Genomic DNA, 23,759 nt, shown 5'->3' on the forward strand with positions numbered 1-23,759 from the left:
TGGCATGAGGTATGGGTCCTGTTTCATATTTGTACAGATGGACAACCAGTTTTGCCAGCAGCATTTGTTAAAAAGACTGCCTTTTCAACATTTAATGGACTTTGGTCCTTTGTCAAAGATCAATTGACCAAAGGTGGATGGTTTTATGTCTGGGTTCTTGATTCTGTTCCACTGGTCTATGTGTCTGTCATTGTACTAATACTGGGCTGTTTTGACTACCATAGCTATGTAGCAGGTTCTGAGATCAAGTAGTGTGAGGCCTCCTATTTTGTTCTTTTTCTTCAATAATGCTTTGCTTATCTGGGGCCCCTTTCCGTTTCACCTAAAGTTAGTTTTTCCATCTCTTTAAGAATGATGCTGGTATTTGGATCAGGATTGCATTATACCTTTAGTTTGCTTTGGGTAGTACTGACATTTTTACAAGGTTGAGTCTTTGTATCCATGATCATGGTATATTTTTCCATTTATGTAGTTACCTTTTGGTTTCTTGCAAAACCAAGTGTTTCGTAGCTCTCTTTGTATAGGTCTTTTGTGTCCCTGATTAGTTTTATTCCTAAGTATTTTACCCTTTTTTTTTTTTTTAAAATTAATAGTCAGACAGCACACTCCTTCCTTTCACTTTCTCTCCTCGTGTCCATTCGGGCAGCCCCTGGTCCCCTCTGCCCTCTCATCTCCCCCCCAGATAGGAGACGCCAACATAGTCTCATGGGTCTACTTGATCCAAGAAGCTCATTCTTCACCAGTATCACTTTCCATCCTGTATTCCAGTCCAGTCCCTGTCTGAAGAGTTGGCATTGGGAATGGTTCCTGTCCTGGCCTAACAGAAGTTCTGGGGACCATGGCCTCTGGGGTCCTTCTAGTCCCAGTCTGACCATTAAGTCTGGTCTTTTTATGAGAATTTGGGGTCTGCATCCCACTGCTCTCCTGCTCCCTCAGGGGTTCTCTGTTGTGTTCCCTGTCAGGGTAGCCATTGGTTGTGGCCGGGCACCATCTAGTTCTTCTGGTCTCAGGCTGATGTAGTCTCTGGTTTATGTGGTCCTTTCTGTCTCTTAAGCTCATAATTACCTTCTGTCCTTGGTGTTCTTCATTCTTCCTTGCTGCAGGTGGGTTGAGACCAATTGATGCATCTTAGATGGCTGCTTCCTAGCATTTAAGGCCCCAGACGCCACTCTCCAAAGTGGGACACAGAATGTTTTCTTAATAGATTTTATTATGTCAATTGACTTAGATGTCCCCTGAAACCATGGTTTCCAAAACCCCACCCCTACTGTGCTGGCCTTTGATGCGTTCAGTTTATTCAGGAAACTTCTTTGCTTTGGTTTAGTCCAGTTGTGTTGACCTCTCCTGTATTGTGTGTTGTCTTTCCCTTCACCTAAAATAAAACTGATCTACTATTTAATTAGTGAAAACCCCTCTCCCTTCCTTCCCGCTCTTGTAACCATCAATGAATATTTTCTTCTCTGTTTAAACTATTTCTCCAGTTCTTATAATAGTAGTCTTTACAATATTTGTCCTTTTGCAACTGACTAATTTCACTCAGGATAACATCTTCCAGATTTCTCCATGTTATGAAATGTTTCATGGATTCATCATTGTTCTGTATTGATGCGTATTTTATCTTTTTAGGGGCTATTATAAATGGTACTATTTTTCCAACTTCCTTTTCGAAGTTCTCTTTGTTGGTGTATAGGAATCCAACTGGTTTTTATATGTTGATCTTGTATCTTGCTACTCTGCAGAATCTTTCTAGTTGTTTTCTTATGGAATCTTTGGGGTTTTCTATGTATATACCCAGTGCTGTTGAGTATAGGATCATATCATCTGTGAATAGGGGTAGTTTTACCTCTTCTTTACCAATTTTGGTACGCTTTATTTCTTTTTCTTGCCTTATTGCTCTACCTAGGACTTCTAGCACAATGTTAAATAGGAGTGGTGATAAAAGGCATCCGTGTCTTGTTCATGTTCACAGAGGGAATGTTTTCAGCCTCTATCTGTTGAGAATGATGTTGGCTGTTGGTTTTATATAGATGCCCTTTATTATGTTGAGGAATTTCCCTTCTATTTCCATTTTACTGAGAGTTGCCAGGAATGGGTGTTGGACTCTGTCCAATGCCTTTTCTACATCAATTGAGATGATCATGTGATTCTTTTCTTTTGTTCTATTTATGTGGTGGATTACACTCACTGATTTTCTAATAATCATCCTTGTATATCTGGTATGTAACCCACTTGGTTGTGTTGTATTATTTTTTTTTGATATGATGAATTCTATTGCCTAGGATTTTGTTGAGAATTTTTGCATGTATATTCATGAGAGTTACTGGTCTGTAATTTTCTTTTTTTGTGGTGTCTTTGCCTGGCTTTGGTATCAGGGTTATGCTGGCCTCACAGAATGAACTCGGGAGTATTCCTTCCTTTTCTATGCTCTGAAATAGTACTGATGTAAGCTCCTCCCTGAATGCTTGGTAGAATTCTACAGTGAAGTGGTCTGGGCCTGGGCTTCTTTTTGCTGGGATTTTTTTTTTTTTTTAATTACCTTTTCAATCTCTTGTTATGGGTATGTTCAGATTTTCTATCTCAGTTTGTGTTAGTTAAGGTAGGTAGTGTGTTTCTAGAAATCTGTCCGTTTCCTCTAGGTCCTCAAATTTGTTGGAGTACAATTTTTCATAGTATTCTATTATGATTCTTTTTATTTCAGTTGGGACTGTTATAATGTCCCCCATTTCATTTCTTATCTGGGTTATTTGCTACCTCTCCTGTTTTTCTTTTGTCAGTTTGGCCAATGGTTTATTGATTTTTTGACCTTTTCAAGAACCAACTTTTGGTCTTGTTGATTCTTTCTATTGTTTTTCTGTCTTTCATTTTCCTACTGGGGTCTTTTGAAGAGCAAAAGTTCTATTTTGTTTTGGGAGCTTGTTGAGGCCATCTTGGTCTGCCTCTTTATGTGATTTGATATTGACTGTTGTCTCCAAGCCATCAATACATTATTGTATTTATTTATTTTATGTTTGCTTACTGTGTCCTAGTTTCTTGTTTTGTATTGATATACCCAAGTATGCTGCTCAAGTGAGCTAGTTTGATTATTGGCACCTTTGAAGCTCTAACGTCCTGTCACCAGGTGATCAGAGATGCTACTAGGTATATGAGCCCAGAAGTAAAAGTTCTAATTTTGATAAAGACTTGCTTTAACAATATTTTTTCTTTTACGGCTCCTGCTTTTTGCATCCTAAAAATCTTTGCTTACCCCCAAATCACAGGGATTCTTTCTTCTAAAAGTTTCATCGTATTAGTGTTTACATTTTGGTGTTGTTTTTAGTTGCCGATGAATCAATTTTGATTCATAGTGACCCCGTGTGTGCAGAGTAGAACTGCCCCATAGAGTTTTCAAGGACGTTTGGGAAGCAGATAACCAGGTCTGTCTTCCAAGGTGCCTTTGGGTGGGTTCGAACCGCCAACCTTTCTGCTAGTAGTTGAACACTTAATAGTTTGAGCCACCGGAGTTTACGCTTTAAGTCTATGATATATTTAAGTTTTAACTGGTGTGGTATCCAGGAAGAGATGATGTTCTTTCCTTTTATTATTTCCACATGGATGTCCAGCTCTTCCAGTATCATTTGTTGAAAAGACCTTTTTTTTCCCCGTATTGGCACCTTTGTCATAAAGTTTTAGAATAAGCTTAGCAATGTCTGTGAAAAGCTTGTTGGAATTTTTATAAGGATTGTGTTGAACCTATAGGTCAATTTGGGAAGAACTGCCACTTTAATAATATTGAGTCTTCTAATTTATAATTGTCATGATTCTTGATATTTAGGTCTTTAATTTTTCAGCAATGTTTGATAGTGTTCAGTGAAGAGGTCTCGCATGATTTTTGTTAAATTTATTCCTAAGTATACCAAGTTTCCTAGCATCATTGTAGAAACAGTTTAAAATTTCATTTTCTAATTGTTTGCTGCTAGTATATAAAAAATAATTTTTTATAATAAGCTTTCATTCTGCAACCTTGTTAAATTCTCTTATTAGTTTTATTATTTGATTTCTAGATTCTTAGGGGATTTTTACACTAAAAAATTAATTATGCATAAAGAGAGATAGTATTACATCTTCCTTTCTAATTTTTGCGCTTTCTATTCTCTTTTCTTCCCTTATTGAACTGGATAGGATCACCAGTACAATGTTAAATAGAAGCAGTAAGAGCAGGTATTCTCTTTGTCACCTGTCTTAGGGGAATATGTTTAATATTTGTCCATTAGGTATGATATTAGCTGTAGGTTTTCCTTAAATGACCTTTATTACCCTCTATTCATAGTCTGTTATGAAATATTTTTTTTTGAACATTTTATTGTGCTTTAGGAGAAGGCATACAGAGTAAATTAGTTCCTGTTTAATAATTTATATACAGACTGCTCTGTGACATTGGTTGCAATTCCTGTAATGTGTCAGCACTCTCCCCATGACCACTCTGGATTCTCCATTTCCATTTGTCCAGCTTTCCTGACTTCTCATCTTTGCTTTTGGGCAGATGTTGCCCTTTTGGTCTCATGCAGATGGTTGTTCCAAGGAGTGCTGTCCTCGTAGGTGTTACTGTTTATTTTATAGGTTAAGTGCTACGGCTGCTAACCAAAAGGTCGGCAGTTCAAATCCGCCGGCGCTCCCTGGAAATTCTATGGGGCAGTTCTACTCTGTCCTATAGGGTTGCTATGAGTTGGAACCGACTCAACCGCAGTGGGTTTGGGTTTGGTTTGGTCTATTATTTGGGTCAAAGATTATCTACCGGAGTGGCTTCAGTTTCAAGTTAGAAGGATATCTAAGGGCTATAGCCTCGGGGGTTCCTCCAGTCTCTACTGGACCAGTAAGTCTGGCCTTTTTATGAATTTGAGTTGTTCCACATTTTTTTCCCACTCTAACCAGGACCTTCTATTGTGAGCCCGGTCAGAGCGGTTGGTAGTGGTAGTTGAGCACCATCTAGTTCTTCTGGTATCGGGCTAGTGGAGGCTGTGATTCCTGTGGTCCATTAGTCCTTCGTACTAATTGCTTCCTTGAGTCTTTGGTTTTCTTCACTCTCCTTTGCTCCAGATGGAAAGAGACCAATAATTGTATATTTGATGGCTGCTTACAAGCTTTTAAGGCCCCAGATATTACTCACCAAAGTAGGACGTAGAACACTGTCTTTATGAACTATGTTATGCCAACTGATCTAGATGTCCCCAGAAACTATGGTCCTTAGCCTTCAAGCCCAGTAACTCAGTCCTGTGAGGTGTTTGGTTATGTCTAAGAAGTTTAGAAATATTTTTAATGAAGAGGTATTGAATTTTGTGAAATGCCTTCTCTGTATCTATTGAGATGATTATTATATAAATTTTCTACTGTATTCCCTCATTCTCTTTTTTTCCTTATTTGTCAAATGAGTTTGGGATTTATTAATTTAAATAGTCAGAACTGGCTGGTATTCAAATCAATTTGGGAGGAATTGATCAGTATTCAAACTGGTCAATATTTAAAAATCTTAGGTGTACTTTTTTTTTTTTTTGCCATTTCAACATTTTTTATGTGTACAATTCAGTGACATGAATTATGCTCATTATGTTGTGCAACCACCTCCATCCATCTCCAAATTTTCCCATCATCCTTATCAGAAACTAGTGTCCTCTAAGCAATGACTCTCCCTTTCTCCTTCCCTCATATCCCTGGTAATCACTAATAAATTTTGGTCTCTATACATTTGCCAAATTCTAGATATTTCATATAAGTGGGATCATACAATATTTATCCTTTTGTGATGGACTTATTTCACTTAGCATAATGTTTTCAAGGTTCATCCATGTTGTAGCATGTATAAGGACTTCATTTTTCCTTATGGCTGAGTAATATTCTTTTTTGGGTATGTATATAAAACCACTTTTTGTTTATCTACTTATCTATTGATGGAAATTTGTTTTTTTTATACCTTTTGGCTATTGTGACTAATGTTGCATTAAACAGTGGTGTACAAGTATGTGTTTACATTACTCCTTTCAGTTCTTTTGAGTATATAACTAGAAGTGGAATTGCTGGGTATATGATAATTCTATGTTTAACCTTCTGAGTAACCACCACACTGTTTTCCAAAGAAGCTGCACACCAGTGTGAAGATGGTACAGAACCAGGCAATGATCATGAAGATGAAGCAGAGCCGGGCAACGTTTTATTCTATTGTATATGGGGTGACCGTAAGCTGACTTGACGGCAGCTAACAACAAAAACAACTAATTATGTTGAGCATCTTTTCATGTGCTTATTGGCCATTTGTATATTTTTGGTGAAATATCTAGTCAGGTCCTTTGCCATTAAAAACAACTATTTTACTGTGTTTTTTGTGAAGGATTACATGGCAATTTCCTCAAGCTGTGTACACTTCACCCTCATTCAGTATTACCTTTCCCATAACCAAAAATAACATCCCATCTCTACTATCTAGAGAGTGAAACTCCTTCCTGCCCCATTCCTGGTAACCACTAATGAATATTAGTTTCTGTATATTATTCATGTCATTTCATACAAGTGAGAACATAAAATATTTGGTTTTTTGTGATTGACTTATTTAGCTAAACATAACATCCTCCATGTTCATCTACGTTCTAAGATGTTTTGGGAACTCATTTTTCTTTATTGTTGAGTAGTATTCCATTGTATGTATGTAACATATTTTACTTATCCATTCATCCGTTGATGGGCACTTAACTTGTTTCCATCTTTTTGCCATTGTGAATAGTGCTGCGATGAACATAGGTGTGCATATGTCTGTTTGTGTCACTTCTATTAGATCCCTAGAGTATTTATACCTAGGAGTGGAATTGGTGGGTCATATGGGAGGTCTGTGTTTAGTTTTTTAAGGAATCGTAAGGCTGTTTTCCACAGTGGCTGTACCATTTTGCATTCTCACCAGCAATGGATGAATGTTTCGATTTCTTCACATCCTCTCCAACACTTGTTATTTTCGCTTTTTTTCCTTATCTTGGCCAGCCCAATAGAAGTGGAATGGTATCTCATTGTGGTTTTGATTTGCATCTGTCTTATGGATAATGAGGTTGAGCATCTTTTCCTGTGTCTGTTGGCCATTTGAATATTCTTTGCCATTTTTTGATCGGGTTGTTTTGTTGCTAAGTTGTAGGCATTCTTTATATATGCTGGATATTAAACCCTTCAAAAAACAAACTCGTTGCCACCGAGTCAATTCTGACTCATAGCGACACTATAGGACAGAGGAAAACTGCCCCCATAGGGTTTCTAAGTAGTGGCTGGTGGATTTCAACTGCTGACTTTTTCATTAGCAGCTGTAGTTCTTAACCACAGCGCCACCAGGGCTCCATTAAACCCTTATCAGATATATATCAAAATTTTCTTCAAATCTGTAGGGTATCTTTTTATTTTGTTGATAAAGTCATTTGATATACAAAAATTTTTCATTTTGAAGAAGTCCAATTTATCTATTTAGTCTTTTGTTGCCTGTGCTTTTGGTGTCATATCCAAAAGGACACTGTAAAACACTAGATTCCAAAGCATTACCCATGTTTTCTTCTAAGAGCTTTATGGTTTTAGTTCTTACATTTAGCTCCTTGATCCATTTTGAGTTAATTTTCCTACTGGTCCAGGCACAGGTCCAGCTTCATTCCTTTATAGGAAATTTAGTTGTCTCAGTACCATTTATTAAAAAAAACTATTCTTTCCCCATTTACCACCCTTGTCAAAAATCAACTGACTATGGTTGTACAGGTTTACTTCCAGACTCTCAAATCTATTTCATTGGTCTGCATGTTTATCATTATAGCATACCAGACTGTTTTAATTATAGTAATGCTATATTACGTTTTTAAACTGGCAAATGTGAGTCCTCCTAGTTTGTTCTTTTCAAGGTTGCTTTGGCTATCTGTGGCTCTTCACAGTTCTGTATAAATTAGAGGACTGAGTTTTCCATTTCTGCTGAGAAGGCTGTTGGAATTCCTTTATTCTCTTAGTGTGATGAATTACATTTTTTTAAAAATTAATTTATCTATTTATTATGCTTTAACTGAAAGTTTACAAATCAAGTCAGTCTCTCATACAAAAAGTTATACACACCTTGCTATGTCCTCCTAGCTGCTCTTCCCCTAATAAGATAGTATATTCCTCCTCCCTACCCTGTATTCCCTGTGTCCATTTAACCAGCCCCTGTCCCCCTCTTCCTTCTCATCTCACCTCACCTCCAGACAGGAGTTACCCACATAGTCTCATGTGTATACTTGAGACAAGAAGCTCACTCCTCACCAGTATAATTATCTATCTTATAGTCCAGTCCAATTCCTGTCTGAAGAGTTGGCTTCGGGAATGGTTCCAATCTTGGGCTAACAAAAGGTTCAGGGACCATGACCTCTGGGGTCCCTCTAGTCTCAGTTAGGCTGTTAAGCCTGGTTTTTTCACAAGAATTTGAGATCTGCATCACACTGTTCTCCTGCTCCATCAGGGATTCTCCATTTTATTCTTTGTCAGGACAGTCATCAGTGGTAGTCAGGCACCATCTAGTTCTTCTGGTCTCAGGCTGATGAAGTCTCTGGTTTATGTGGCCCTTTCTGTCTCTTGGGCTCATCTTTACCATATGTCTTTGGTGTTCTTCATTCTCCTTTGCTCCAGGTGAGTTCAGACCAATTGATTCATCTTAGATGGCCACTTGCTAGCGTTTAAGACCCCAGACGCCTCTCACCCAAGTGGGATGCAGAATGTTTTCTTAGTGCATTTTGTTATGCCAATTGACCTAGATTTCCCCTGAAACCATGGTCCCCAAACCCCTGTCCCTTCTACTCTGGCCTTCGAAGAGTTCGGTTGTATTCAGGAAACTTCTTTGCTTTTGGTTTAGTTACACTGGTAGATTTTTGAATGTTAAACCAAACTTGCATTTCTGGGGTGAACACTATTTTGTCATGACATATCCCTGATAAATATATTGCTGGATTTTATCGCTTACATTAAAAATAATTTTTTTTTCTTCTATATAAATGAGCGATACTGGTCTATTATGAGTCGGAATCAACTCGACGGCAGTAGGTTTGGTTTTGGTACTGGTCTACGATTTTCTTTTACATAATTGTTGTCAGGTTTTGGGAACACAGTTATGCTGGTCTCATAAAATGAGCTATAAAAGGACTCCTTTCTCCTGTTTCCTAAAAGAATTTGGGTAAGATCTGTGTCATTTCAACTTTGAATATTTGGTAGTATTTACCAGTAAAACCATGTGGACCTGGAGTTTTCTAGGTAATTTACCCAAGGGAAATGAAAACAAATGTCCCTACAAAGATTTGTATATGATTGTTTATGTACAAATACAGCTTAATTTATAATAGCCCAAACTGGAAACAACCCAAATATCTACCAACATGTGAATTAATAAACTGTGATGTATTCATATACTGAATTATGTCTCAGCAATAAAAGGTACAAATCAATGACACACGCAGCAATATGAACGACTCTGAAAAATATGCTGATTAAAAGAAGTCATACAAAAACAGCGTAGGCTGCATGATATCATTTATATAAAATTCTAGAAAATGTAATCTGTAGTGACAGATTATCAGTCATACATAGTTTTAAAAAAACTTAAGAGGAAAAAATACTCTTTTATAATTATGCAGTATTTACTATTTGATTGCTGTTCCTTCGTTCGTTAAATTCAACTTTCCTTCTGGTATCATTTTACTTCAGCCTAAAGAACTTATTTACCATTTCTTTAAAGTAGTTCTGCTGGAAATTCTTACTTTTCCTTCACCTGAGGATCTTAGTTTTGTTTTCATTCCTGAAGAATACTTTTTCAGGATATAGAATTTTGGGTTGACAATTTTTTTCCTTTATTTTGATTTCAAGTGTATTTTCCGTTACTGCATGGAATATTGTTATAAATAAAGGCTTTAAAAATCTGTGTCTGATAATTCCAACATCTGGGTTATCTTGGAGTTGGCATTTGTTATTGTCTTTTCCCTTGAGAATGGATTACATTTTGCTGGTTCTGTATATGCTGAGAAATTATGGATTCTATCCCAAGTATTGTGAATGTTATGTTGTATAAGCTATGGATTCTGTTATAATACTCTGGAGAATACTGATGTTTTTAGCTCTGCAGCCAATCTACTTGGTTAGATTCAGACTGCAAGTTCTCTCTCTCCTGTGGATCAAATCTCAGTTCAGTTCTCCAAGCCTTTGTAATGCTGGTTTAGGTCTCTCCCACACGTGTGTAGCCCAAGGTGAGTATAAGACTTGTATGGGTTCATACGCAGAATTAGGAGATACCTGCTCTAGCTCTCTCCACTCTGGGATTCTCCACATCTTTACAGCCTCTGAGGGGCTCCTTTCATGATATCTCTACCCAGAAAGATGGAGTTCCTTTGATAGTTTTAGTGGTCTGCCCTACTGCACTGCTTTGTGATGGGGCTCATCCTGAGAAAAAACCCACGAGAGACAGAAAATTTACCTTTGTGTAGTTGCTTCTCCATGTTTTGTTCACCTTCATAATCTGCTTACTTTTCGTTCTTTAGGTAATTTTTAAAATTTTGTCCAGAGTTTTTAGTTGTAATCAGTGGTAGTGATAACCTATAGTGAGTATGCAGAACTGGAACTTCTAAGTTCCTTTTTAGAGTTTCTTCATCTTTCCTATAATTCACCATTTCTTCACCCATTATATCCATGTTTTCCCATTGATTTAAAAAATATTTAATTAATTTAAAGTCTTTGTATGCAATTTCCAAAATCTGGGTTGTTTGTGGTCTGTTTCTATGGATTGAGCTTTCTATCAAAAAAAAAAGGGTCAAATCCGCCACACATCTATCTGACATACTATGGTGGGTTGCATGTTGCTATGATACTGGTAGCTTTGCCACCAGTGTTTCAAATACCAGCAGGGTCACTCTTGGGGGACAAGACTCAGCGGAGCTTCCAGGCTAGGACGGACTAGGAAGGAGTAACTGGCAGTTTACTTCTGAAAAAACTGGCCAGTGAAAACCTTATGAATAGCAGTGGAACACTGTCTGATATAGTGCCCATAGATGAACCCCTTAGGTTGGAAGGCACTCAAAACATGACTAGGGAAGAGCTGCCTCCTCAGAGTAGAGTCGACCTTAATGTGGATGGAGTCAAGCTTTTGGGACCTTCATTTGCTGATGTGGCATGACTCAAAATGAGAAGAAACAGCTGCAAACATCCATTAAAAATTGGAACATGGAATGTACAAAGTATGAATGTAGGAAAATTGGAAGTCAACAAAAGTGAAATGGAAGGCATTAGTGAGTTGAAACGGACTGGTACTGACCATTTTGAATCAGACAATCACATGGTCTACTATGCCGGGAGTGACAAATTGAAGAGGAATGCTTTCACATTCATCGTCAAAAAGAACGTTTATTCAAGACCTATCCTGAAGTACAATGTTGTCAGTGATAGGATAATATCTTTTTTCAATAATGTAAATGAATTTTGCCACCAGTGTTTCAAATACCAGCAGGGTCACCCTTGGGGGACAAGACTCAGCGAAGCTTCCAGGCTAGGACAGACAAGGAAGGAGTAACTGGCAGTCTACTTCTGAAAAAGCTGGCCAGTAAAAGCCTTATGAATAGCAGTGGAATACATGGACCTCACTGGACGGAAAACACAGAAATCAAATTGACTACATTTGTGGAAAGAGACAATGGAAAAGCTCGGTATTATCAGTCAGAGCAAAGTCAGGGGCTGACTATAGAACAGACCATCAATTGCTCATATGCAAGTTTAAGTTGAAGCCGAAGAAAATTAAAACAAGTCCATGAGAGCCAAAATATGGCCTTGAGTATATCTCTGAATTTGGAGACCATCTCAAGAATAGATTTGACACATTGAACACTAATGACCGAAGACCAGATGAGTTGTGGAAAGGCATCAAGGATATCATACTTGAAGAAAGTAAAAGGTCATTAAAAAGACAGGAAAGAAAGAAAAGATCAAAATAGATGTCACAAGAGACTCAGAAACTTGCTTTTGAACTTAGAATAACTAAAGCAAAAGAAAGAAATGATGTGAAAGAGTATAAGATTTCAAAGGGCAGCTCAAGAAGACAAAATAAAATACGATAATGAAATGTGCAAAGACCTAGAGTCAGGAAACCAAAAGGGAAGAATAACCTCAGCATTTCTCAAGCTGAAAGAACTGAAGAGAAAATTCAAGGCTCGAGCTGCAATTCTGAAGGATTCCATGGACAAAATATTGAATGACGCAGGAAAGCAACAAAAGCAGATGGAAGGAATATACAGAGTCACTGTACCAAAAAGAACTGGTCGACGTTCAACCATTTCAAGAGGTAGCATATGATCAAGAACTGACGATACTGAAGGAAGAAGTCCAAGCTGCACTGAAGGCACTGGCAAAAAACAAGGTTCTAGAAATTGATGGAACACCAATTGAGACGTTTCAACAAACGAATGCAGCACTGGACGTGCTCACTTGTCCATGCCAAGAAATTTGGAAGACAGCTATCTGGCCAACTGATTGGAAGACATCCATATTTGTGCCCATTCCAAAGAAAGGTGATCCAAGAGAATCCAGAAATTATGGAATAATATCACACCCACATAAATTTTTGCTGAAGATCATTCAAAAGCGGTTGCAGCAGTACATCTACAGGGAGCTGCCAGAAATTCAATCCAGGTTCAGAAGAGGATGTGGAACAAGGGTTATCATTGCTGATGTCAGATGGATCTTGGCTGAAAGCAAGAATACCAGAAAGATGTTTACCTGTGTTTTACTGACTATGCAAAGACATCTGACTGTGTGGATCATAACAAACTGTGGATGACACTGTAAAGAATGGGAATTCCAAAACGCTTTATCGTGCTCATGTGTAACCTGTACATAGGCCAAGAGGCAGTCATTCAAACAGAGCAAGGGGATACCATATGATTTAAAATCAAGAAAGGTGTGCATCAGGGTTGTATCCTTTCACCAAATTTATTCAATCTGTATGCTGAGCAATTAATTCAAGAAGGTGAACTATATGAAGAAGGATGCAGCATCAGGACTGGTGGAACACTCATTAATAGATGATACAACCTTGCTTGGTGAAAGTGAAGAGGACTTGAAGCACTTATCCAGCCTTCAGTATGGATTACATCTCAACATAAAAAACCAAAAATCCTCGTAACTGGACCAATAAGCAACATCATGATAAATGGAGAAAAGACTGATCATTGCCAAGCATTTCATTTTACTTGGATCCACAATCAACGCCTACGGAAGTAGCAGTCAGGAAATCAGACAATGTATTACATTGGGCAAATCTGCTGCAAAAGACCTCTTTAATGTGTCGAAAAGCAAGGATGTCACTTTGAGGACTAAGGTACGCCTGACCCAAGGCATGATATTTTCAATTGCCTCATATGCTTGCTAAAGCTGGACAACAAATAAGGAAGGCGGAAGAAGAATTGATGCCTTTGAATTATGGTGTTGGTGAAGAATATCGAAAATACCATGGATTTTCAGAAGAACCAACAAGTCTGTCTAGAAATAAATACAGCCAGAGTGCTCCTTGGAAGTGAGGATGGCAAGATTTCACCTCACATATTTTGGACATCTTATTGGGAGGGTACAGTCCCTGGAGAAGGACATCATGCTTGGTAAAGTAGAGGGTCAGCGAAAAAAGGAAGACCCTCGATGAGATGGATTGACACAGCGGCTACAACAATGGGCTCAAACATAACAGCGATTTTGAGGATGGCACAGGACCAGGCAGTGTTTTGTTCTGTTGTATATATGGTCGTTATGAGTCTGAATGAACTCGATGGCACCTAACAACAATAATGGGTCAAATACAGTTTCTTCATGCATCTGGTAATTTCTCATTTCACACTGAACATTTTGGATGGTATGATGGAGGAACTTCACAGGACAAGCCATGTAAGTTGAATCTCACCCACTGTGGGCCCCTTCTTTCAAAAGTTATTTATCTTCTGGTTTGTGTCTGCTTTTTGGTTGTTCTTTAGTGCCTTCAAACAGTTGTTTTTTTTAATATTTTGTCTAGATTTTATAATGGTTATTACCAGGTACTTTAGTATGATACAAGCTACTCCACTACTACCAGAAAATATACAGTCTTTCTGAAGAAAGTGTTCTTCATACATTCCAACCTCTCTTGCAATTTTGCAAACACTGTTTGAACTTATTTTCTCTGAAAATTCTCTCTGAGATCCTGCTCCCACACCCACACAAGTGAAAACAAAGACACAGAAAAACAGCAGCTTGGCCAAGGCCCCATAATAAAGCTGCTTCCTCAGCTGGAATTAAGTTCTATTTCCTCTGCTATTGATATCTCTTCACAGCACAGATTTGTTGAAATACATTTTGTTGAAATGTATATTATATACCTACTGTGTGCCCTGGGTCTTGTCTTCAAAGAGCTTATAGTCTCAGGAGAGCAGTGCCTATTAATATAAAAACCCGCAAAATGAGGCGGAGTGTTCCAAGTGTTGTAAGAGAGATAACCAAAAACTACTATGGGAGCTCAGAGAAGAAATTAATTCCAGCTAGGAAGATTAATGAAGGCTTCACAGAAGAGGAGGGGGAACAGAAAATGAGTCCTAACTGCTGATTCAAGCCGAAACATTTATAAATTTGTCCTCTGTTGGTTTAGCAGTATCATGGGAGTGGAGGTGGAAGTGGTTGTTAATACTTTATAAAGCCTTTTACTGAAAGTGTGATCTGCAGACAAGATGCACTGGCATCACCTGGGAGTTTATCAGAAAGGCAGCATCTTAGGACCCAGCTCAGGCCTACTGAATCAGAATTTGTATTTCAACAAGATCCTCAAGTATTCATATGCACATTAAAATGTGAGAGGCACTAATATAAAGCACTTCATCTTTCACTAGAGCTTTGATTTTAAGACCCCACAGTATTCTCAGGCAATCATACTTATAGTAGAAGGGGATGGGGCAGAAAAACAAATGGTAATGTGTACTGAGCGTCTATTGGATACTGCTTAACGGCCTTCACTTTCAGTTTTCTTATTTGCAGAATGGACATAACGAATTCAAAAGGCTCATTAACGAGCATTTCATGGCAAGATATGCATAAAGTATCCAGTAGATACTCAGTACATATTACCAGTTGTTCTGCCCTATCCCCTTCTACTACAAGTACGATTGCCTGAGAGTAGACTGTGGGGTCTTAAAATCACAGCTCTAGTGAGAGATGAAGGGCTTTGTATTAGTGCCTCTCAAATTTTAATGTGCACGACTCCTTTAGGATCTTGTCGAAATATAAATTCTGATACAAAGAAGGTGGCAGAACCTGAATTTGAACCCGTATCTGAGTGACTCCAAATTTATACCACATTGCCTATCTCTTGTCTGTCAGAAGAATCAGGTACTATTTACAGTTTTGCCACTAACTAGTTCAGTGATCTTGGACAATTCATTCTACCTTTTTAGAACTGAATTCTTTATGTGTAAGTTGAAGGAGGCTGAATTAGTGAAAGTTCACAAACAAATCATGCTCTCTCAGAATGGATATTTGAGGCAACCTTTAGATTAAGTGTTGGGAACCTTATGTGACAGTAAACAACTCAGCAAAACAGAACTAGAGTAGCATAGTGTAAAGAGTATAGGACCAGAAATGAGATGACCTGAGTTCTAGTCCTACCTCTGTCATTTACTAGTTGTGAGGCTCAGCTTCTTAATCTATAAAATAAAGATAAAGTATCTACATTGCCTATTTCTTAGTATGTTTGGTTCAAGTGAAATTATGCCTGAAAAAGTATTCCGTGAAGTGATATTTTAATACAGCTGTTTCTCTAGTTGCCTTAATTTTCATAACACAAATTATGTTATTTCTAAAGTAATTAATTAATGAACATGATTTGTAATCTGCTGGCCATGGTAGCAGTTGGGAACTATCTCTGGCAAAGCCATCATCTCTGTACTTTTATTTATCTCAACAATGGGCATAAAGGTAATAAAAACATTTATAGACTCTATACCTGTGAGAATGCAGGTGGTGTCAGAACCACAAAGACCATTATTTTAGAGCAGGGTGTCCTTGCTCTAGAACGTTCTGTAACAATGATAATGTTTTTATACCTGTGCTGTCCAATATGGTACCCACTAGCCATGTGTGGCTACTGAACACTTGAACAGTGGCTACTGCAACTGAGGAACTGAATTTTTAATTTTATTTTCATTAATTAAAATTTAAATATCCACATGTGGATAGTGGCTACCATATCAAACAGCACAGCTCTAGAGCAAAAGTGAGATGTGGAATTGCTCAACAACATTAAGGATTTATAGATATATTCTTTAGAACAACAAATAAATTATTACTAGAATTTTTTTTTTTTTTTTAAATCTGAAACCCTAGTTCCTAATGCCTTTTTTTCCCCAAATAGAACAAATAATTTTACAGCATGATTTTTTTTTTTTTTAACAAGGGGAGGTTTTTCTGGAACCCAATTATTCCTTTATAGCAACACAGACAATGACAATAAAATGTGAAGGTTACATAAGCAAAAAAAAAAAAAAAAAATTTTTGTTATATATTAGTGTTTGTTCACCTGAAAAGATATACTTCCTTATCTTTAAGATTAAAAACCAAAACCTGGAAAGTACTGGGCCCTGTGAGTGATCACTCAACCAATTACTGCCTAAGGCAGTCTCCTACCTTGCATTTTCCGCTCTCCGGCTTATGCACTGATGCAAGTAGAGATACTCCTGAGGTGCACTGGTGGACAAAGTGGGCTGGATGTGGTTTGACAAAGAGGGCTCAAATGTGAACAAGGTTGGCTGGCTGGAGTGCGAAGGGGCTGAGGATTTTCGTTCTCTGAGAAGGTGCTGACTGGAGCTGTTGAGCTCAGCTGGAGAAGAGCGAGGGCCGTGACTTGCTGAGGAAATGTTTCTTAGGGAGTCTGTGAAAAGAAGAAAGAGCTCTGTGAATGAAAAGGAAGGAAAGGTGTCCTTATCCCAAAGAAGCATGTCAAGAGAAAGACAGGGGGAAAAAAAAATTCAAGAGCTGAGTGGCATGAATCCAGCTGCAGCGTTCTCCCCCTCTCATGCACCTGCTCCCTTTCGGCTCTCTGACTGAGGAAGGCTGTGGCCCTCTGCTTGTCTTGGTTCAAGAAGAGATGCTCTGTTCCTCCTGGACTGTTCCTGGAATAGCCTCAGGGCCATGGTCTATCATGACCTGGGCACTATCTACCCCTCTTCCAGGAGGCATCACTACCTTTGGTTCAGTAGTGTGACCTCAGCCAAGACCAGCCTTCGGAGCCATGAGTACCACTGCCTTCCTCGTGTTTGGTGGCTCCTGCTGTCATTACCTTGCTGGAACTGGAAAGGCCTCTTCCTTAAAGGCAAAGGCAGGCTTTGGTAAATGAGACTTTGCTTGCTCAAGGTTCATTAATTGAGACCATGGACTGTGCCCAACTGTAGTAGTGATAAAAGCACAAATATAATTGGAGGTGTCCCTTAAGACTGGTCCCCAGCTCCTCCTGCCTGCCCTTCCAAGTCCTCTGAGGAAAGTTATGTTCCCCACTCCCCAATTCTTAAAAAGATCAATGTCTCTTGATCTTTTTCTCTCCTAACTCCTATCTTAAACTCTCATCTATTATGTTACAAAGGAAGTGAGGCATTAAAGACAGATAACAGCTTAACAGTGCTACACCCCAAGCCAAGGTATTATGTGTCTGCCTGGTGCTCTAAGCTTAGTCTAAATTCCTTAGCATAACATACAAGGCTTTTCACAGTCTAACCTATTTCCTGCTTTTTTCCTCTCATACACAAAGCATATGGAAGCATCATCAGTCCCTGAACACATCAGCCTCTTTTATTCTTTGTTTTGGCTTATGCTGTTCCTTCAGTCTGGATTTCACTTCCGCTCTGTTGGCAAAATCACATGCAGACTTTGAGACCCTACATGGGTATCATATTCTCTCTGAAACCTTCCTGAACTCGGTTCTTCTTCTGGGTGCCAATAGCCCTTGGCCTATGCTTCCTTTATATCCATTGCCATTCTCCTTCCTTGCCTAGCCCACGGGTTTCTGACAACAGTGACTGTGATGTCATTAACTCTGTAGTCCCAGCATTTACCTAATCAAAGTCCAGGTACATAAAAAGTTCTTGGTCCACGTTTGCAGAAGAAGCAAAAAACATTCATTCAGCATTCTCACTTCCAACAATGAAACTTCTTGTTCAAAACAAATAAAGGCTTAATGATGTAATTTCAGGCAATGTGATAGCTGGTGGGGCATAAGGTTTTGGCGGTGGTGATGGTGGCTTTCTAGGATTACTCAAATCATTTCAGAGAGGACACAGTTCTCTTTCTACTCCCTGTTTTCTGACCTAGTTCAGGCTCTACCCTTCTCAGTGCCCTAGACAGGATGACCAGCTAATCAATGCTCTACAGCATTAGTTACTCTCCAGTGTTTTCTGATGCTGGGCAGGGCCAACTTCTGCCAATGTACAATAGAAAAAGCCAGCAGGCCCCTGGGGAAAACTGTTCCATTGACAGCTGTATTGACCTCCGAAATGAATTCCCATTAAAGGTCTCAGAGTGAACTAGATGTTTGTTAACAGAATCAATGGCTTCATTACTCCATTAGATTTGCAAGATGAACTCTCTAATAGGAGAGGAGACAAGGTTTATGCTAGGGCACGGGAGTAGTCACCACACCAGGGAATGAAGATAAGCTGCTGCCTGAGAAGAAGACACTGAGAAGGGGCAAAGAGAAAGCCTCTGGTTAGATTTTACCTTCGCTGGTGTCTTTCTGTATGCCTTTCTCTGCTCATTCATTTTATAGAGCACTCTTCAGGGTTCCACTCAAAAAAAACCCATTGCTGTCAAGTTGATTCCAACTCATAGCAACCCTAAAGGACAGAGGAGAGCTGCCTCATTGGGCTTCCAAGGCTACAAATCTTTACAAAAGCCGACTGTCATATCTTTCTCCCATGCAGCGGTTGGTGGGTTTGAACCACTGACCTTTCGGTTAGCACTGACGCTTGGAAATAAGGAAACTGAGATTCAGGGAGGTGAAGGGACTTCTTTCAGGCCTGCAAATAAATAGACTGGACTACAGATTTGACTCCACAGCCTGAGCTCTAGGTAGAGAGCTCCAGAGCTTCTCATAGGTCACTCCTCTTTTATACATACCCAGAGTCCCGGCATTCAACGTAGGGGACATGAAGGATGTATTAGGTGAGTGCTTTAATCACTACACCACCAGGGATCCTGGTTCCACCCCAGGTCATTCTAAAGTCTTACTCTCACTCAAGACTCTCCTGGGGCATTCTTGTCTATTCCCACAGCTTCAGTTACCACCTATGTGATGACAACTCTCAAATCTTAATCTCCAGCTTGGTTCTCTCTCCTGGGCTCTCAGTCATATATCCCTCTGCCTGTTGGGCATCTAAATTCAGATTTCCCACAAGCAGGTCCTGTTCACTATCTAAATTGTACTCTTTATCTTCCACCTGTGTCTCTTCAACTAGTTGTCCAAGCCACAACTTAGGCATCATCTTAAAGATCATGTCATGTCATTATGTCATTGCCCTGCTGAAAACTCTTCAATGGTTCCCTATCATCCAGAAGATGACTTAAAAACTCATTCTATTCTGAGAATAATTTTCCTGTTTATTTATTCAACCTTGTTTCTGATCAATAATTCCTTGTGTTTCAAATGGAATTCCAGAAAGATGCTGAGGTGTATATTAGGCTGTATATCATTCTGTATATTAGACTGTAAACTTAAGAGGGCAGGGATTCTGCCCTCTTAAAAGTTTTGTCCCTAGCTTAAAGCCTAGTATGTGACACAGATTAGGTATTCAGTAAATATGTGGTGACTTTTTTTTTTTTTTTTTAAATAATGAAGTATGTAGCATAATAATTCACTGGTCTCTCAGTAACATTCATTGGTGCCTCACTGCTTTCAGTATAAAGTCCAGGTTCCTAAGTATTTCAATAAAGTCCCTTTTGTCTCAGCCTATCTTGCTTCATTACCTAGTACATCCTTCATGTCTCCTATGTTGAATGCTTGGGCTATAAAAAAAATGTATAAAAGAGGACTGACCCATGAGAAGTTCTGGAGCCCTCTGCTTAGAAGTCAGGCTGTGGAGTCAAATCTGTGACCCAGTCTATTTATTTGCAGAACTGGAGGAAGTCCCTTCACCTTCCACAATCTCAGGTTCCTTATTTCCAACCATCATAGGATGGGTATAAGGAAGAAATACATAGAGTCTAGAAAACCTTGTGCATTATAGGTACTCAGAACATACCTAGGGACATTGTAGGTATTCAATACATATTTGGCACATAGTAGTCCTGACACATAGTAGGTATTCAACACATACTTGTTGAATGAATACATGGGAAGGATAGAAGAAATTTCCATGGCACAAAAATCCAAATATTTTTGTTTCTCATGGTCAAAATCAGAGAGGTTTCATGGTCTGTTAAGACAATGAAGTATGGGTGGGAATGAGCTGGGCCCACCGGCAACAGAAACTTGGAATCCCATTCTACCAGCATAATGCCATGTCCATAAAACCAGCCAACTCCATCTAATGGTCTGCAGCCCCAGAAAAGTCCTTTTAAAGCTGTTTTGGCAATAAATCTTATTAAAATCCCACTTCTGCTTGCAACTTTAAAGATCTCTGCTTGAATTATGTGATTACTGCTTGGTGCCATAATGCCTAAAACTTCAAACGAAGTTTTCTTGCTTATCACAGGAAAAATAATCACAAAGTTGAATTCAGAGATCAGTTTTCTAGAATAAGATGTTTCCCATTTTAGATTCTGAAGGTGGTGTACCCTTACTACCCCTTGTACCTGTCACCTCTTCCTTTCCCTTTCTGATGAGCAGCTTGTGCCCCAGTGAGATGAAGTTCTGGGGAGGCCTTATGGTACTTCCCTTATCAACTGGAGGCAAGAGCTTCGGTCAGCTGGGTTTGGTGCTGGTCCCTTTAGATGTAATTGCCTTTGTAAGTGGAACCTGTTTAACATTTACATTCCAGACAGGGCTGATTCCTAGGCCTGGTGCTGCTGGGATTCAAGGTTCCATCATTACATAGTGCTGTACCCTAAAATTAAAGTTTTAAAAAATATTTCCAAGTATTTCACAGAACAGAAGCAACATGGGGTGGTTGATGCATGTAACAGAGACAATGCACTGGGCTAGCGGTCAAGAGATTTGGCTCCATTTGTGGATCTGCTTTTTGCTTCCTATTTGACCTTGAGCAAATCACCAAGCCTTTGTGTGCCTCAGTTTCCTCATCTCTAAAAAGGGACTGTTACCACTTGCCCTGTTCATCACAGAGAATTAAAACACACAAACAAAAACTTGTAAATGAATGTCTATAGCAGCATTATTCACAATAGCCAAAAAGTGGGAACAACCTAAATTTCCACCAACTGATCAATAAATAAAATGTGGCATATCCTTATTCAGCAGTAAAAAAAAAGAAGTTCTATTATGTGCTACAACATGGGTGAGCCTTGAAAACACTATGCCAAGTAAAAGAAGCCAGTCACAAAAGGACACATTTTGTATGATTCTATTTATATGAAATGTCCAGAACTGGCAAATCTATAGAGACAGGAAGTAGATTAGTGGTTGCCTAGGGGATGGCAGGAGGCAGGAATGGTGAGTTATAGGCTGTGGGGTTTCTTTTTGGGGTGATAAAAATGTTCTTGAATTAGCAAGTGGTGATTCTACAAAACTTCATAAATATACTAAAAACCACTGAACTGTACACTTTGAAAGGGTGAATTTTGTGATATATGAATTATATCTCAATAAAACTGTTTAAAAGAAAGATACACACATAAGCCCTTTGCAAAGTATGACGTGTTAAATATATACAAGAGATTAGTAGTAGTTTAATTAAATACATCTTATCTTTTAAATTTTTCTTTATTTCCCCTGTAAGAGAAAACTGAACACTCAATAAATACAAAGTCCTTACTAAAGCATATTGGATTAAGGGACATTCTCCTCTTCCTATCGTCAGTTCCCTATAGCTCTTTTTTACACTTTTCCAACCTCACCATTCAGGGCTTTACCCCATAATCACAGCAAGGCAGTGTGAGTTTCAGGAAAAAAAAAAAGTAGCAAGAACACAGGGTTTGGAGTCAGAAGACCCAAGTGGGTTGAAATTCTAACTCCCAGTGAGCAGACCTCATGCACATGACAGGAGAGAAGAGACCAGGATCCAGTTAAGAGCTGTGAGATTATGGTCAAGTCTCTCTCTGAGCTTCATTTCTTTATCTATAAAGTTGAGAGGATAATCCCTGGCCTGCCTATCTCATTGGACTGTTGTAAGAGTTGAAAGCAATAATGGGTGTAATCAGAAATCCCCGCACACAAATAAAACATTAATAAGATTTATTTTTATTGCCTGGGTACCTCTTGAGGGAAGGAAAAGAATGGTAAAAATAAAGGAAAACATCCAAAAAATGTGTGGCTGGACTACTTTTTGTACTCTGCTGTAAGGCTGTTGAAATGATATGCCTTGGATCATTAGAAAGGCCAGTTGGTACAGCAAGAAGAAAAAGGAGGTTTCCAGACTTCACGTCTAGACTGAAGATAATGCCAGCAAATGTCTGAGTCAATTTGTTTTCTTTTAAACAGGGTTTTATTTTTTCCTCTTCTTCCTGGCTTCTTTTTAGAGCTCTACAAAATCACTCCCCTTCCTTTCCACAATCACCCTTGGGAAGCCTGCCCAGCATACAAACACTCCTCCCACCTCCTTGCAAAACTCTAGAACAGGAAAGCTCTGAAGGATTTCAGCAGAGAAGCCCAGTCCAGCCCAGCCATCAACTGGCTAGTGATAACAGGAGCAGGAAAGGGGAGGTTGGCGGGAGTTTCTGGAAAAGATGACTGGCCAAATAATGACTAGTTCCCTTATCTCAATGCCCTTTTTATCTTAATCCCCCCTCCCCAAACAGCCCCACCCTCAAACTTCAGTGGGTCTCAGAACCACTAGGCTTGAACAGGTAAAGTGGTAGCCCAACAGACATGCTGGAGCCCACGATTGATTTAAAGCCTGGTTCTGCTACCTCCTAGTTCTGTGGCCTTGGACATGTTACATAACCTTTTTGATCCTCACTTGTTAAAACAGGGATAACAGATACCTTGTAGAGTTGCAGTGAGGATTAAATATCATTTTATACAAAGCATTTAACATAATACCCACCCATTCTTATTGCTCTTGGAGTGCACACTGAGCTTGCTGAAAGCTTGAAACTGGCCAAAAGGTATGAGTTGCTTTTTAAGCTATAGTGGATGCTTGAAGGTAACTGTTGTTACAGATTTAGTCACAAGTGTCCCTGTACAGATGTCTACATGGGGAATGACTGAGGAGGAAAAGGACAACACTGACTATAGTAATCACAATTGCTATTTACTAAGCATCTACTATGTTTTTCTAGTCTACCCTGTGGGGTAGATATTATTACCTCCATTTTTGGGGGGGGAATGAAGAAACAGAAGCTCAGAGAAATTAATGTCATACAACTAAGAACTATGAGGGCCTAGATCTGGAACAGATCTGAATGTCTTCAAAGCCCTTTCTTTTTCACCTGTGTAGAGAAAAAAAGGTTCCTACAAGATCACTATGAGATGAATGACGTTAGCCTATGGGAGGCAGTCAAAGAACAGAATGAGGGTCTAGGCCTAGCTCTGGTCCCAACTGGTTGAGGGACCTTGGGCAAGCCATTTCATCTTTCTTGGACCCATTTTCTCTATTTATAAA

At 39.0% G+C, this 23,759-nt stretch overlaps 1 protein-coding gene across 2 annotated transcripts in view; it reads right to left on the bottom strand.

Moving 5' to 3' along the window:
• GAB2 (GRB2 associated binding protein 2) overlaps positions 1–23,759 on the bottom strand; it is a 191,300-nt gene that overhangs the window by 21,048 nt on the left and 146,493 nt on the right. For both annotated transcript variants that reach the window (XM_010598174.3, XM_064288752.1), the window contains exon 3: positions 16,681–16,924. In XM_010598174.3, the coding sequence (XP_010596476.1) occupies positions 16,681–16,924 (244 nt within the window). The remainder of the gene's footprint in view (positions 1–16,680; positions 16,925–23,759) is intronic.

Source organism: Loxodonta africana, chromosome 7 (genome assembly GCF_030014295.1).
Source record: "Loxodonta africana isolate mLoxAfr1 chromosome 7, mLoxAfr1.hap2, whole genome shotgun sequence".
Lineage (NCBI taxonomy): Eukaryota > Metazoa > Chordata > Mammalia > Proboscidea > Elephantidae > Loxodonta > Loxodonta africana.